The sequence below is a fragment of the Malus domestica genome, chromosome 05 (assembly GCF_042453785.1).
Source record: "Malus domestica chromosome 05, GDT2T_hap1".
NCBI classification, from domain to species: Eukaryota; Viridiplantae; Streptophyta; class Magnoliopsida; order Rosales; family Rosaceae; genus Malus; species Malus domestica.
This window is the reverse complement of record NC_091665.1, coordinates 16,043,377-16,060,540: the sequence shown is the minus strand read 5'-3', so window position 1 is coordinate 16,060,540 and position 17,164 is coordinate 16,043,377. Positions and strand designations below refer to the sequence as shown.

The window sequence follows — 17,164 nt, the reverse complement described above, 5'->3', positions numbered from 1 at the left end:
CATGAGTTCTCATGTGACATGAGTATGAGAACTGCTTGTTGATCACGTTCAGTGAACTCATTCTCTATTGATCACTTACGTATTTATCTTGGTGTCAGTCACACCAATGACTCAAGACCAGTCACTCTCCTTAAGAGAAGACATAGCACGTACTGATCTTAACGGACTGTCAATGCCTAATTGGCAATCCTATGATCAGGAACGTTTAGGATATGTATACGAAAGAGAATGGTCTCATGAATCTAACTTCTTTAGATCGCATTCTCCCAATTACATATTCCTTGGACTTATCATTTAAGCGTATAACATTTATATGAGACGGCTTCAAACAATAATCTTTGCCCTTTAAATTAAACTATATTAGTTTAACATATGTAATGTCCGTAAAGTATCATCATATGATTGGTTTTAGGACACATTTCCAACACCTTGAGAGCTGGAAGGTTCAAAGTAGTAAGACCAGTTATGAGACTAATACTTTATGAGAATGGGAATAATGCAGGTTGCTACTGAAAGCTAAAAACTATTTTGCGCTGGATTGCCAATGGATTTTATAGACTTTACCTTAAGGCTTAAGGGAAGTTCTTATGAGTTGTCTCGTGTAGCTTGTAATGATCCGTTCAAGATCGGTTGGCTCGTGTTCCGCCTTATCTTAAGGAAGTTTTTGTGTTTCCATTAACAACAATGGTTTGTTTGGATGAAGTCCTCAAAAGCCCATCCGATCAATGCTCGTTTCAAATTCTTAGCCTTACAATGTTACTCAATGTTATATAAGTGACGACATTTGGAGACAAGCCATTCCCCTGCATATCCACGAATGAGTGTGTATTATCAGTCACCTAATCAGGAACAAAACCTTTTCTTTTATTCTGATCAAAGATCTGAATTATCTCATTCATCTTACCTTCTCGACACAACCAGTTGATTACCACATTGTACGAAATCAAATTTGGCTCCAAACCTTTCAATGCCATCGATCTAAACAGTTCAAATGCCTCATCATTCCTCTTCAACTCACAAGAGGCTTCAATCAACGTAGTAGGATTAAGATAATGCCCTTGATGTTCGGAGTCCCGTAAAATCTTCTTTGTGGCTCTGAATTATGTTCCACTTGTGTCCACGCGATCATAGTGACGAGCACTACAAGAATATGTGTGTGTATGTGTCTTTGAGTCAAGCTCAAACAATAATTAAATAGGCACAAGGCTAAATAAATAAAATACCAATGAAGATTGACCTACTTGCCCACTCGCTTAACAAACTCAACGAATAGAGCGTCACTATCACAGTCTACGGCCCGTAATACTGACAACCCACTATTATCTTGATAAAGAAAAAGGAATGAATTCCCGATCATACAAAATTACCATTTTGCCCCTCATTTTGGAAAAGTCCATAAACCGTTTGTTGCACGTCTGATTTACGTCTCGTTCACTCATGTGTTCGTAAGAATACGTACTACCTAGAAAGACGAGAAAAGAAACAAAGAGTGACAAGAACTTAGATGTCCGTAGGAATTCTACTTAAGATTTCCACTTAGCCCATCAAGGGCATTTTTGTAACTTCCCAATGTTAATGAATAAAATAAGATTAAATTAGGGATGAGATGTGACATATATATTCAATTTGCTTACATAAAAAACTCTGATTATTTTGGTTTTTTTTCCTTTCTCATTTCTCATTTTTAAATTCACTTTAGTGATTTGGGATGAAGTCCTAACATAGCCTTAAACTTAACAAAAAGACAGATGACGTTAGTTAAAGTATGGTACAAGACACTATTAAGTCCAAGGACTGAAAATACCTAATATGAAAGTTCAAAAACTAAAACTAAATTAAGAGTAAAGTTCGATACCATACATTTAAGCCCATTTAAAATGATGGCCGTAAATTAGTAATTTAACTTAACGCTAGTGAATTGCATGATAATGGCCATCGAAGGCTGAAATGCTTTGTAAGTCTTCACAACCTCTGAAATGATGGATATGGCCACCAGCGGGTCTCATTTTAACCAAAAAATAATAATAATGTTGTAGGCATAATTTACTGAATAATTATGGAGGCCTTAGAGAGAGAGGGGGTGCGGCAATAGAGAGAAGAATAGAGAGATGTGTAATTGTGGGTGTGTGTTATCTCACTCCATTGTGCCTTTATTTATAGTAGTAGGAAGGGTAAAACCTTTCCCTTTAGGATTACAACATTTAATAGGTAATCTAATCCTAATAGGAATATAAGATACATTCCCATATTTCCTAGGATTTACACAATCACATTCATATTCTAAATAGGACTGCAACACTCCCTCTTGAGTGTGTAAATACTCAAGTAAATGGCGCATCAAGTCTTCATTGATGAAGTAAGTACAATTGATGAAGTTGTCGGCACAATGGGCAAATGCAAGTCTCAAATCAACGGAAGAATGCATAAAAAGTAAAACTTACAAAACCTCGCTATGGTAAAACCCAAGATGGGAGAAAAACCCATAGTCTAAGGAGAAAAGTGAGAAGTTGCATTAAGTCAAAACTATACGTCTTTTGGACGCAAGTAGAAGAGCTCTCAAGGGTATGATCAGCCCAGGATGGGTGCCTCGTTAAAACCTAGTTAGGTAGCAAAAACCCAGTGGGAAAAATGCTCCTAATCGTGGGAAAAAGAGTACATTAAGATCAAGTAAGTATACTTCTGGATACTCCCCCTGAGTTTGACATAACTTCCAAATGAGAACTACAAGCATTGCATATGAGTAGTTAGGCATACCAATTCCTCAGACAAACTTCTGGAAGGTTGACTTCAGCAGTGACATCATGTAGAGGTCAGCAAGGTTGTCTAGGATCGGTTTGCATGACTTCAAACTTCTGATGCTTTGCTGATGTAGATGTAGACGCAATATGTCTTGGTGTTGACTTCGTTGATGTATCATGGCTTGGTCGGGTTGATACATGTGGCATAATCTTCATGGATCGTCGTTGGGACTCAACGATGGATGAAAATATAGCAAGTACTTCGAATATGCTCAACAGGAACTCCTAACCATGTCTCACTTGTGGCATAGTGAAGGTGAGTCTTGGAACGATTTGAAGATTTCGCAACTAGGGTCATATCGTGGACCTCCAAGATATTGCGATATCCCTAACGGTAAAGACATAACCATTCGGGGATTTTTCCTTGTACGGGTTTGATAAGTAACCAGCGTCAGCATAACAAACAAGGCAAACATCATTTCGAGGATCAGGGGGGTTATATCCGCTCAAGATGCGTTGGGATTTACCCACGTAATACCTTCAGGGTACGTCTTTAATACCAATTCAGTGGTTACGTGTAAGCACGGTGCTGCATCTTTACCAAGATCAACAGCGAAGGAGATGTCCTGTCTAAATACAATGAGCTATGTACAACGAAGCGCAAAGTTGAACTTTTAGATATGGAATTTCGGATTCCATAGACTCTTCAAGAGTCTCATTTACATATAACGTATGGACGATCATGGGTATACTCAAAGGTGACACATTCGGTGTGTAGTTCGACTGGTAGACCAAAATACCGTCAGAACAATGCTTTAACTTCAGGTCAAGGCATAAGTGAGTTTTCCCAAGATCCTTCATCTCAAATTCCATCTTCAAGTACGAGTCAGTTTTCTCAAGCTCTTCCAGAGTCTTAGTGAGATTCGTGTTAACGACATAAACTGTAACTCTAGCAATTTGGAATAAAACTTCACAGTTTAACACGCAAGGGCATAATTCATATCCTTGACTGATCAAATAATCACTTAGACAGGTATACCACATCCGTCGAATTTTTCAATCCATAAGTGAACGCCTCAAAACGAGTTAAGAGGGTGTTCCATGGTTTGGAACTACTTGAACCAGTCTATGTAATTCTTCGGGAACTTACACGTAAATCTCCGTATTTATATCCCTATGGAGAAATACTAACACATTTCATAATGCTGCTATCAATCACAGGACATTTTGAGAGAAACTTTGCACTGTAAGGCGTGCATCATATCGCACTATTTCATTCATCTCATAACGTTTCCTTTCCCACTTGTAACTCAACAAGGTTACCTTAGGCAGTGTAGGAACGACAGGTCCAATACACACTTTGGTAAGGAATTTGACCTGGATTGTAACTTTAATTGTCCAATCAGTTCTACGTTGTCACTTAATCAACGGAACACAGTTCGATATCGTCGCTTTTCATTTATGTCGGTAGCTACCATATAAGTGAAAACATCATTGATGATAATCTCATTTCAATTCCATTTTCTCATCCAAACTAGTATACTGGACCAAGAACTTCAAGTCTCAGGAGTAATCCAGATTAATCTCATGAGATGGAAATGATTTGAGACAGCGATCGAGTTTAGATTCATTGTTGTGTCGTGTCTTCCTCTTCCAAGGAAGTGAATCCTACGAACCGAATGATATGTCGTGCTCCAAGCCAAGACATATTGATTGGCTATCCGCCGATGTACTGGACCGTCCAATAGGGGCGTCCAAACCGTCCAACATGGGTGGCACACCCTCCAAGGATGTTAACTCGACGTCCGTTAAGTACGTCTATCCTTGCAGGCATGTTTGCAGCTGGTATATGATCTCGTCACTTTAGATAGACCAGAGGAATGCGTTTGGAGCAACATTCTGAAATCTAGAATTCGTCGCACTTGCTTATCACACTTGTGCGTTATGGGGATTGAGATGAGACATAGTGGGCAACGTTCATGTAAATTCACGACGTTCTTTAGGAACGTTGACGTTCTTATCTCCCCCTAACGGCGGGAAGACTGTCTCAATAAAGTGATAACCCGCAAATAAGCGGTAAAGAGATCGTGTGCAAGGGCTCGAAGAGAGCTAGTGTGAAGGAGAATCATGATCGACAAAAGATACACATCCTTCTTTGAGGACCCATGGTGGTACGTTGCGGCGGCCCAACTTGGCACATGGAATGCGCACCTAAATGCGTAAATACGAAAGTCGTCAGGTTCGTACCCAGTAACCAACTGTAACGTCATATAGGTTGGGTGGCAATGGGCCTCAAGGTGGACCAACATAGCTGCGTGCAAGATTGCATAGCCCTAGGCAAAGACCGAAAACTTGGTACGTTTACCAAAATTCGGGCGATCATTTAAATTGCGCTTTATGATCGCTAGGCTAGGCTATTTGGGGTGAACATGGGAATACGATGTTCAATTAAAAACCCAAAATACATGCAATACTTTTCGAAAACCATCGATATAAACTCTCTAGCATTATCCAATCTTCCAAACCTTAAGGGATAAGTAGGGTGGTGAACCCTTAATCGGCCAAGAGGTATAGCATTAATGTGTGTGGACAAACATGTGACCAGTTTGTCGATTCATCAACCAAAACCATAAACATTTATATGGTCCGCATTTTGGTTGGATTAGTCCACATATATTCCCTTGAATCCACTGCGAAAATGGAGTCGTGTCGTATCTTTGCAAGAAATGATATAGAAAATCAATTTCCCTAATGAGCAGGATTGGCAAAGTGTGCTTGTAGACAAAAAATCCTTACTTCAGATAAGGAGATGCGTTGTAGCATCATTATTCGACCTAAGTGTCCCAAAAGGTCGTGACAAAGCAAGTAAACTGCTCAATCACCAGGCTATAGGCCGGCCACATGTGGTGTATTCCCAGTTGGGAGACAACCCATTGGCCCCAAATCAAAGCTTCAGGCTCATTTTTGGAGGTGGTGCAAAGATATTTCACTCTATTTTCTTCAGTGGTTTCATTTCTGATCATTGTCATCTTGAATATTCTTAAAAACTCAACGTTAGGAAGAATTTAAGGTCTTTTAAATGATAATTCAGTATCATTCATACAACGAGGAGCGTGCCAATGCTCTTAATCAGGTTGGATAGACCTGAAGTCGTTGTTAGAGATGTGATTTAGGTGTAAAGTTAATGTGCGTAGTACGCATTCATCCAGACAACTAACTTTCCCACATTCCCACCTAATCACGTGGTCAATTGAATTGGTCACATGTATTCAAGAAACATGATTCAATTAACTCATATTCAAGGACAATATCAATAAGATTATCCATAAGTAAAACATACACCAAACTTGAATCTAAGAACATGGAAAAATGTTCACAAAGTAAACCAAAGTTACTTTGGTGGATTCGGCCAACAAGGCCATTCATGTCACAATTTTGCTAGTCCAATGATATTCGGTGGAGCAAAATCAATCTCACATATTGACTACTAGAATGGTACTCCTCAACAATATTGGTAGGGGCACGAACAGGTGCATAACCAATGGTCTATTCCATCAAGACAGAAGTAGATTCTGCAGGGTTAAGGTTTGGGAATATTATCCCGTATTCTTGAAGTTTCAGGTCTTGGGTGCCAAGGATCACGCGTCGGGCATGATGCCACACCTTGGCAGGCCCTGATTCTACCATATGTTTGTCAAAACAAACTCAAAATTGAATTGTGAGAGAGTATGCCATTCAGTGTATCCTTGCTGAAGCAGTGCATCACCATTTGGTAGGCTTTGACCAAACTGGGTCCATACCTTTCTCTCACGTTTGTGGTAGTAATCAGATCCGAGAATTTGATAAACTTCCGCTAGAAGCGAGCCAAAGTGCCATGGAATCCGCGTTCGGGGAATATTTCCATTTGTAATGCTTTAAGCATAAGTCTTCGAATGAAGATTATGGCGGAGGCTTATTCAGCTCTTCCTTGCCATTGTTGGCATCAATGGTTTCTCAGCTTCTTGATAGTCAAGTGGAGATTCACGTCTTGTGCCCCACCTAAAGTGGTTTCTATTAGAAAACGTCCAAATCAGGAAAATCAAACTTGTGACGGTTCGACAATCCACTGAATTTGAGGGAACACGATTGTGATTGGTGCTATGGGAATGAATCATCCATAAGCATCAAAGTTAAAACATTTGAGTTCTAAGACATGGTTTTCATGAAAAATGTCAGGTTTTCATGGGTGTATTGTTTTATGAAATCTTCGGGTTTCAAAGGCACTAAATTTGAAACTACAAGTTCAACTTAGTTTATGAACGTTTAGTTCATAAAGGAGAGGTTCCTGCAAGAAACTCAGAATGCAATATACTAACTTAGTGTAGTGGATTTGAGTTGTCTTCGGGAACTCAAGTGTGAGAGCTTCGTTACTACGAAAGTATGTGACGGTTCAAAGAGAAATAAATTATTGAATCGTTCATGTCCAAAAGTGATCTTCAGGTTAATAATTTTGGATTCATTATCAGATTAATGGACTGCAGGTCACTTTTAATTAATTCAATAGATCGGGACCATTCGGGGTCGATCGTAGAAGCAAAATAATAAATTGTTTAGATGCCAAACATTAGCATTGGGTCAAAAAAAATCATAGCCCAATAACATTGGGTTTGGGTGCCATAAGTAGGGCACCAAAAATATGGGCTGAAAAGATAAAACAAGCCAAAAATGGCTTTTAGGCCTAGAAAACCACAGCCCAACGCTTGTTGGATGGCTGTGAGATGCACGGCCTGCAACAAGCTGCAAAGGGTTTAGGACAGCTGATTGCAGCCTAGCTTGTGAAGCAAACTGCAGGCTTGCAGTTATGATGCGGGCCAAGCTGGAGGAAGGCCAAATAGCGCAAAAGCTACTGGCAATGGGCTGAGGTGCGAGAAGCCCAGCACGTATGCTGGCTTCCGGAATGGACAGGGGCTTGAAGCCCATGCACCAGTGGACCCAAGCAGCAGGCTTGGTCCAATGTAAGCCTAAAAAAAAAACAATCCAGTCGCATACCCAAGCTTCAAGCTTGGTGTGTTTCGGCCACAAAATTTTCCCAAAAAAAATGTAATTGTTAGGGTTTGAAAAACCCTAATTGCTTCTAATTTATTTTGATTCTTTGACTCACAAATTCCACATAGCAATTATTGCGTAATGCATGAAACAAATATATATATTGACCAATATATGAACATATACAATATATATATATCGGAAGGTAAATATAAATGTAGGGGGTTCATGCATCATGGGGAATGTTTTCTTGCTTCATGGGTCGTTTCAAATATCTTCCTTTATTTTAAGCATACCTGAGTAGCAGAAAACAACAAAAGCCTTTGAATTTGTAGAAGATCTTTCTTGAAAGCCGGAATTCTCCAATGCGTTGTATTACGTTCAACACAGAAAAATTAAATTGAATCAATAGCATGTAGATCAATTTAATAAAATAATAAATTAATCATGAAAAGAATGATGAAAATGTAATACTCCCCAAATTGAAGATCAAACTCTCTTGTTAGCGTAGTGTTAAGAGTGTGCTGATAACGTGTTGTAGGCATAATTTACTGAACAATTATGGAGGCCTTAGAGAGAGAAGGGATGCGGCAATAGAGAGAAGAATAGAGAGATGTGTAATTGTGGGTGTGTGTTATCTCACCTCATTGTGCCTTTATTTATAGTAGTAGGAAGGGTAAAACCTTTCCCTTTAGGATTACAACATTTAATAAGTAATCTAATCCTAATAGGAATATAAGATACATTCCCATATTTCCTAGGATTTACACAATCACATTCCTATTCTAAATAGGACTGCAACAAATAATTAGTAATTTAACTATTTTTTCACGGAGGCCAATTCCGTAAGCCGTCGTCTCCCAGCTCGTTCTCAGTCTCAACTTTCTTTGGCTCCCCTCCGTCAGGTATCAGGTACTTGGCTCAAAATCTTCTGGGTTTCGCGTCAATCCACTCTTCTGTTTGCAAAGTTTTAGGTTTGACAACCTTGATTTACATACAAATTTACACACAAATACGAATGCACTCATTGATTTCAACATTACTATTCGACAGAAGATGGCAAGGAGACAAATGTTATTCCACGCCAGTTCAAGTTCAATATGAAGGGAAATAATGAGATTTATGTGGGATTTCTAGTGACTAGCATGCATATACAATTCAAGATTTATATACATTAGCAACGGAAGCATGTTATCACATAATATCAAAGCTATAGTCATGCAAATCCCCTTCAAGAAGCATAGGTTTATGTGAGATGCATCAAAACATTTTATTGAAGAACAAAGTGAAGGTGTAGTTTTATACCTCTTAATCTTGACTTGAGACGAAGGATTGACCACCTCCAAGCTCTTTGTTCTTAGAACTCCTTGAGCCTAACCTCCCTCCTTGCTTCCTCCACCTTGCTAGAATGAGTGCTCATTGGTTCTCCTTTAGTCTCCAAGGTTGAAGACCTCTAAAGATCCACACCCACTAGTGTAGTGAGATGGATGGAGGAATGACCAAAAGGAGAAAAGATGATTAGCTAAAATCTCCTCTTGGTGGCCGGCCTTGTGAGTTGAGAGAGAGATTGTGTTTTTCTCTATTTTGGTGAAAATAAACTCACAAAAACCCTAATGAAACTTTTCACTAAAAGTTCCTTTTATATCTCAAAGAAAGTTAGCCAACAACTTGACTCCCTCTCTATCCCTTTCCCTTTATTTGGCCGGCCCCTTTGTGTTGTATGGGCTTTTGGGCTTTTATCATTTCAAGTCATCCTATGCTTGAATAAAAGGACCCAATGGGTTTGGGCCCAATGGGCCTAAATGAACCCGAACTTTTCTTTAAGCCCAAAACGATCTTTTATCGCTTTTATGATTTCTTTAGACTTTCTAATTAATCACAACACTTAATTAATCCAATTAATTATTTCCATCATCCATTATGAAGGATTTATTTTGAAAAACATGTTCATTTGAATAACATCTATAGCATGCAATTAACAAATTAAATGCGGAATCATGCTTGTATGCATTCAAAAACAAAACATTACCCATGAAATTCAAAGCCTAGTAGATTGGTGAACCAATAATCAACTCAAAACAAAGTGAGTTGAAATTAATACCTTTGTAGATTCCTCTTTGCATAAGCAAAGGCTAATCACCCAAAGAGATAGGGCCTTCATTCCTTGCTTCTTAGATCCATGGATTTGGATGGAAGAATAGGTTCTCCAAGTTCCCAAAATTGAGAACCTCTAAGTCTCTTCACCAAGGTTTGATTGTAGAAGAAATGAGTGACCTTGGAGTAGTAGGATTACTAGATGTACCCTCCAAGATGTTAGCTTCTTTAGAGAGAAAATGGAGAGACAATTCTCACCCATTTTCACCCAAAATAAACCCTTAATCACATTAATGAATATTTGGCTATAAAGTCCTTTATATAGTCACTTCTTTAAGTGACCTAAACAACCAAAACCCTAATTCATCACCATATGGCCGGCCACCTAAGGAATTTTGGGCTTTTGGGCTTTAATGAATCTTTATTCATTAAATTGTCATACAACTTAAGTTAATGGGCTTGACGTTCGAAGCCCATTGGGCCTTAAGGTCCAAAACTATCCCGAGGTCTTTAACGAACTTATTCATTTGATTAATTAACATATTAATTAATCCTTGCCATAAATAAATGATTAAACCATTTAATCATTCTTACTCATTTCCGTTTAATCTTCAATCTCCACCTTTTATGGTGTGCGATCCATTAGGTTCCTTTTAGCGAGGCAGTGGGCGATTAAAACAATTTTACATCGATTGTGAATTGAAACAATTTTCAATTCTCCCTTTAGTGGTTATACACGTATAGGGCTTCCACAAACCATGGTTGACGCCTAGCAGCATGTCATGGTTACCCAAGCTAATCAGAAGAGGTTAGAGAACCTATTCAGTTCGGGATTACAAATGCAATACGGTCCTTCTCTAATCTAATACTCTTGACCACATTGTTTGGTATGATAGTTTATTTACTCATGTCTACTATCCAATGTGAATCGTTTGCTTATATGATTTCCTTGAATGTGATTTGGAACGCATTCCCCAATCTCATTCATACTCTGGCCAGAGATTCCAAATCATATCATAGAGTATTCTCCCTCAACTGTTTGAAGGTTAGAGATCCCTTGTTGCGCATTTACTTGTCTCCATAGCTAAGTGGCTTAACCCCAACGATGCCGTGACACCCCTAGGGGGTGAATTAGACATAATCAAAGATTAAGGACTTAACCACAAGACAACTGTGATGCCTCAGGTCAAAGGACTACTTTGCATTATCCCAACCATGAGTTCTCATGTGACATGGAATATAAGAACTCTTCGTTGATCACGTTCAATGAACTCATTCTCTTATTGAGCACCTACGTACTTGTCTTGATGTCACACACACCAATGACTCGAGACTAGTCACTCTCCCTGAGAGAAGACACAGTACGTACTGATCTTAACGGACTGTCAATGCCCAATTGGTAATCCTATGATCAGGAACATTTAGTATGTGTCTACGAAAGAATGGTCTCATTAATCTAACTTCATTAGATTGCATTCTCCCAATCACATATTCCTTGGACTTTATCGTTTAAGCATATAACATTTATATGAGACGGCTCAAACAATAATCTTTGCCCTTTATATGTTAAACAAGATTAGTTTAACATTTGAAATGTCCGTAAAGTATCATCATATGATTGGTTTTAGGGCACATTTCCAACACATTAGTTGTCTCACTACAAGAGTGTATCAGTGTACAATCATTTTAGGTTCTAATTAGCAAGGCAGTGAGGTGATTGGCACCAATCCAATTGATTATATTTAATCCAATCACTTAGTGAATTAAAACTTACTTTTAATTCTCCTTCTTCTTTGACAACTACTTATTTAATCATCTAGAAGAACTCACAAGCCATGAGTGACATCTAACCATATATCATGGCTACCCAAGCTAATGTAGAATTTGTTCGGAGAACCTATTCAGTTGGAATTACAATGTAATTTGATCCTTCTCTAAAACAATACTCTCAATCACATTATTAGGGTATGGATATATTATGTCAAACCCCTAATGTGATTATTCCATGTTATATGATTCAATTGAGTCGTATAGGAATGCTTTCCTTTATTACGCTCGATACTTCGGCCGAACATTCCCGAATCATATCTTAGAGTATTCATCCTCTCATAACGAGGATTAGAGATCCCTTGTTGATCATTCACATGCATCTGAGAATAAATCACTGACCCCAACAATGCATAGAACACACCCAAGATGAGGTGTGGTCACGTCTCATTATCAAAATGATCAGCAACGTATCCCCAAGACAACTATGATGTCTCAGGTCAAAGGATTACTTACATTATTCCAACCATTAGAGTTACTTGCTTGACATGTGAGTAGACCTCCATGCAAGTACTCTCGTTCGATTGTATTAAGTAAACTCATTCCCTTAATGAGCACCTACATACATGTCTTAGTGTCACTACACGAGTAGGATGAGACTTTCCATCCTTCCAATTGAAGGGGACATAGTATGTACTGGTCTATGCATTGTCAATATCCCTCTGACAATCCTATGACCAGGAACCTTTTTGGACATGATGGTTATGTGAAGAAGGTCTCTGTAGTCTAACATCATTAGATTACTTCTTCCATCGATCCATTGTCCATGGATTCACTATTTAGGACATATATCGTTTATTGAGATAGTCCTAATTAGTATCTTTGCCTTTTGATGTATAAGAGTCATCTATACACACATTCATTGTCCTGAAAGGTTTCTTCCAAAGATTGACTTTCAGGGCATATCTTCAACAATCTCCCACTTGCACTAAAGTCAATCACTAGTGTATCTTATAGATGCTAGTCGAGTGAACTTATGCTCATAGGTAAACTTGGTTATGTATTAATCCTTTTAATTTAAAAAGGGATTTACTTATCAAATGTTTCTAAAACATTTGATGATGTCTCTTTCTTGTGTTCAAATATTTTGATGAGACCTTGATTCCATAGCTTGAGCTATCGCCCCATTACGTTGTAGTGTCCTACTAATGACCTTATGGTTTGGATTCAATCATTGGTTCTATAAGAACCCCTTCTATTCAAAACACCTTTTGAAGCAGTTTCTAAAACTATATATCGACATATATTTCGTTTGTATACTTTATACATACTTTGCTCCAACCTTGAGACCATTGTAGTACAATACTAACAATACATTCATATGATTAATACTTCATCCATTATGAAGTTCCATTTGTTAAAATGGGTTATTTTCACTTTGGTTTATAACCTAAGTGAATGCACGCTTCCAGAGTCCGACTCTAATGTTCCTTTCTTAAAGGCAATAATACTCTATCAGTTGCTACGGTTCTGATCCTGGGCTATAGTAATATCTTAAAGTGACAACTCCAATGGTTTTTCACCTTTGGATATCATCTCACAAGTCCATACATGTGTCCCTTTTGTGATTTTGTGACATATTCATTATAAGGGTCACGAAAGTGATTTTCTATCATATAGAAAAATACTTTCTCAAATCTTCAACATTTGAGATTTAATTTCCCCATATAACATCCTTGTGATAGCCTTGCTATATCATTAAGTCCAATTTCAAGTCTATACTTCAAAATTGACCGTGTCACGTTTTGTCATTTTTGAGTAACATCTATGTTTTATCAAGTCTATCAAATAGACTTTATTCATATCTTGTTGCTCAAATTATGACATCACTCCCACTGGCCTTGTTGTAACTTAGTATTCATTCAAAAACTTAACACTTATATTTTCTTGATTTGAATGCATATTGCTCCCACTAACTTGTCTTGGATCTATTGACAATCATTGAGATCCATTAGCTTATTGATGATGTCTCAACAATTTTGGGACTATCAACAACTCTAGCTAACACAAGTTATTAAACGAACATACATAAAAGAATTGCTTCTCAAGTAATTCCATTTGAAATGTGTGACTTGCTTTATCAAGTCCATTCATTTAAATTATATGGTGTCATACACCATACTTCAAGTTTTAGTCATACTAAGACCTTTAATGTAGTCATATAAGAATTATCCAAGTCATTAGTGGAAGCATGGCTCCTACTAAGGATATAGAAACTCAACCATACCTTCTAGGTGGTTGATATAATTCTTTATCAAAACTACATAGAGCGTTATAGTTACATGAGGTGCCGAATTTGGATTGTCTTATTGTTAAACCATATGTTGTGACTCATTTTGAAACTATTCCCTTTTGTTTCATCAATTTGTCCATATGCTTTGTTATTAGCTTGTTCTCATAAAAGAGAATGATGGACAACTCTCAACATATAGCCATTTTATGCTAGGTTGACGAAACCAACATTCATAGACTATTCTTTAGAATGTTACACAACATAGAATTTCAACGTTTTGAAGAGTTTGAGTCCTTTAACAATTAAAATTACAAACTCATAATAATAGTGATGTACTATTTTCTTTAGACAACTACAAACCAATCATATTCAAGTTTATATCCTTTTTCTCACCTCCCACTATTTCTCATGACTTTAATGAGAAACTACATTATTCACTCAAAATGTATAAACGTGGAGTATACGGGTAGAGGACAATGTGGAGTAGCTTTAAAACCTTTCAAGCTTATTTGTTTCAATCTCCACTAAGTTGATGTCTTGTTATTAAGTGACTAAAGTCTTTAAACATTTCATAGATTTAGACACTTCGTTCTTGGTTTAATCACTAACACACTTGACATTTTAAAACAATTTTAAGAATGCCCAATTAGTTGTTCAAAACTACTAATTGAATCAAGAGTGATCTTGGTTATTGTGGTTAAGTAAGTGATAACCATATAAGAAACGTTTTCTTATTACTTATATCGTTATAATGTGATCTTCCTTTTCTTCAAGAAATGAATCTCTAGACCCTTTTCAATTCATATAGAACTCACATGTAGGCAATTGGAACCAAATCTAAAGATTCATTGTATCCATCTATGGCCAACACGTGAGATCTATCCATAATTGATAAGTCCAAAGTTTGGATATCGCATTACATAAGTGATATAAATCTTGTATCTCAACTAGGATACAACAAGACAATATTCAATTCATAACACTACTTTGAGGAAATAATATAGTAGAAGGCATTCATCACATTACATTGATATGATAATTCAAACATTCATAATGTTTAATACAAAAGGAATTAGCTCTATACATTTAGAGACTAATTATATACCTTCATATAGGCACCAATAGTGGTCTTCCATCATATGAAGCCACATAATAAGTTCTTAACAAAATAAGAAAGTTTAAAGACTATCTTTAAGTGCCTAACAAACTTCCTAAGTAGTTAGCAAAAAATGGTGGCCGAACCCTTCTCCATCCTTTTCCTTGCTTGTTCATCTTCTACTTGGCTCCTCCACCTATATACAATTGCATAAGTGATTAGATCTTTATATCAAATATAAATATTTAGAAGATATAACAATTAGAATTGAAGATAAGAATATAAACCATACCTTGTGGCTTGTCCTTAAGAGTTGCAAGGTATAACCTACAATTCCTCTTCCAATGCTCGTCATTTCCACAGTGGTGGCAAGTCCCCTTGGGCTCCTTTGCCTTCTTTTTCCTCACTCCTCCTTGCGGCTTAGGAGTGGGTGACTTCTTCTCCTTCCCTTTGCCTTTGCCTTGCGGCTTAGCCTTGGAAGTGGATGGCTTGTTGTGGGCTACTGCAGCAATCCCCACAACGTTCTCTTTCTTCATAGTCTTCTCGGCAATTACTAACATGTTTAGTAACTCAGAGAGAGTACTATCCATCTTGTTCATATTGTAGTTCATAACGAACTGCGAGAACGAGTCAAAAAGAGAAGCCAAGATGAAGTCCTGGGCCAATTCCCCGTCAAGTGGAGTGCCTAGGCTCTCCAATTGTTCGATGAGTCCAATCATCTTCAGTACATGTTGATGCACTGGAGCTCCCTTGACCATCTTGGTCTTCACAAGTTCATTGACAGTGCTAAAGCGACGGTTGCGCGTCCCTTCACCATATAACTCCGTAAGATGGAGTATGATGGAAGATGCACTGTCCATGCTCTCGTGCTGTCTCTGCAACTCCTCATTCATGGAAGCCAACAGATAGCACTTAGCTTGTGTATCATCCTTAACGTGCTTGTCATACTTAGCACATTCATCCTTAGTAGCCTCAGGGCCAAGAGGTATATGAGGTGGAGCCTTGTCTAGTACGTAAACAATCTTCTCCAAGGTTAGGATAATCTTGACATTACGATACCACGATGGGAAATTGTGCCCCTCTAGGCAATGTTTGTCGAGTATTTTCGCGAGTGTGCTTCCAACCATATCTAAATACATAACAATAAAATAAATTAGCTTGATTGTTGATTAAGTCAAATGATTCGGGTTTTTAAACCGAATGACACCACCCACTATTTTTGGCAAATTCCATATCCCTCAAGATGGAATCTGGGAGATTTCAATGAAAGCTCCTAGCGGGTTATGGGAGGCTCACTATTACCAAGCCCACCTCACGATGATATGATGTTGTCTAGCAAAAATAATAATGAGAGGGTATGACTACCCATTCACAACAACCTCTTGTGATTACCCATCTTATTGGCCTCTAGAGAACAATGCCTCACAATGATATGATGTTGGCACCATTTCTCTTAGTTAAGTTTTGACCCACCATGCCGGTTTAGATAGGGGTCCAAGTACAACCTCACGATGATACGATGTTGGCCATATTCGTTGCCTACCTTCACCACATCAAATGTTGAAATAGACTCCTCCTGAGTATAAGCATGCACTTTGCACTCCCCCATGATAGGGTGAAGGCGGTGTACGAGTCATAAACGATTGAAGCCTACCATGGTGGAAGGCCACGAAAAAGTGTTCAATAGCACCTCTCCGCTTTCAACTTAATATTGTATGTTGGTTGAGGGATTTTAAGGTCTCATCATTTTTTATTTATTTAATCATATTCAAATAAATTGTGTCCTATTATAACTACTAGTCCAAAGTTAATGAAATTAGTAGCATATGATATCCCCACTATTCGTTTTCATAAAACAAATCAATATCAAAACATTTTTCAAAATATTGGAGATATATATAACTACTAATTGTGTTCATTATAGTTTAGTAGCATATGATACTCCCACTATTTGTTTTGAGAAAAACAAATCAATATCAAAAACGAATTTTTCAAATATTGGAAGTAACTACTACTACTATGGTTTTTGCATTCCTTTGAAATTGGACTTTATAGTTATCTTAGGCTCTTTGGATGACCATGGACTTATTGGGTTAATTCAATCAACGAGCCAACATTGTTGAATAAGATCTAGGGAAGGTTGTGTCGTTT

General features: G+C 37.7%; 1 protein-coding gene across 1 annotated transcript; it reads right to left on the bottom strand.

Annotated features, from left to right (window-relative positions):
* Positions 1-15,185: 15,185 nt before the first annotated feature.
* Positions 15,186-15,771, bottom strand: LOC139196087 (uncharacterized). The gene is made up of 2 exons (XM_070821749.1): positions 15,421-15,771; positions 15,186-15,209 (listed from the first exon to the last, which is right to left on the bottom strand). Exons 1-2 carry the CDS (start codon positions 15,769-15,771, stop codon positions 15,186-15,188), a joined length of 375 nt encoding a protein of 124 aa, XP_070677850.1.
* Between the last annotated feature and the right edge of the window lie 1,393 nt (positions 15,772-17,164).

Excerpts from the sequence above, each read along its gene's own strand:
- LOC139196087 (XM_070821749.1), bottom strand. The coding sequence starts at position 15,771 with ATGGTCAAGGGAGCTCCAGTGCATCAACATGTACTGAAGATGATTGGA. Across the intron at positions 15,210-15,420 it reads CTCCTAAGCCGCAAGGAGGA|GTGGAGGAGCCAAGTAGAAG; the intron begins GTGAGGAAAAAG and ends AATTGTATATAG.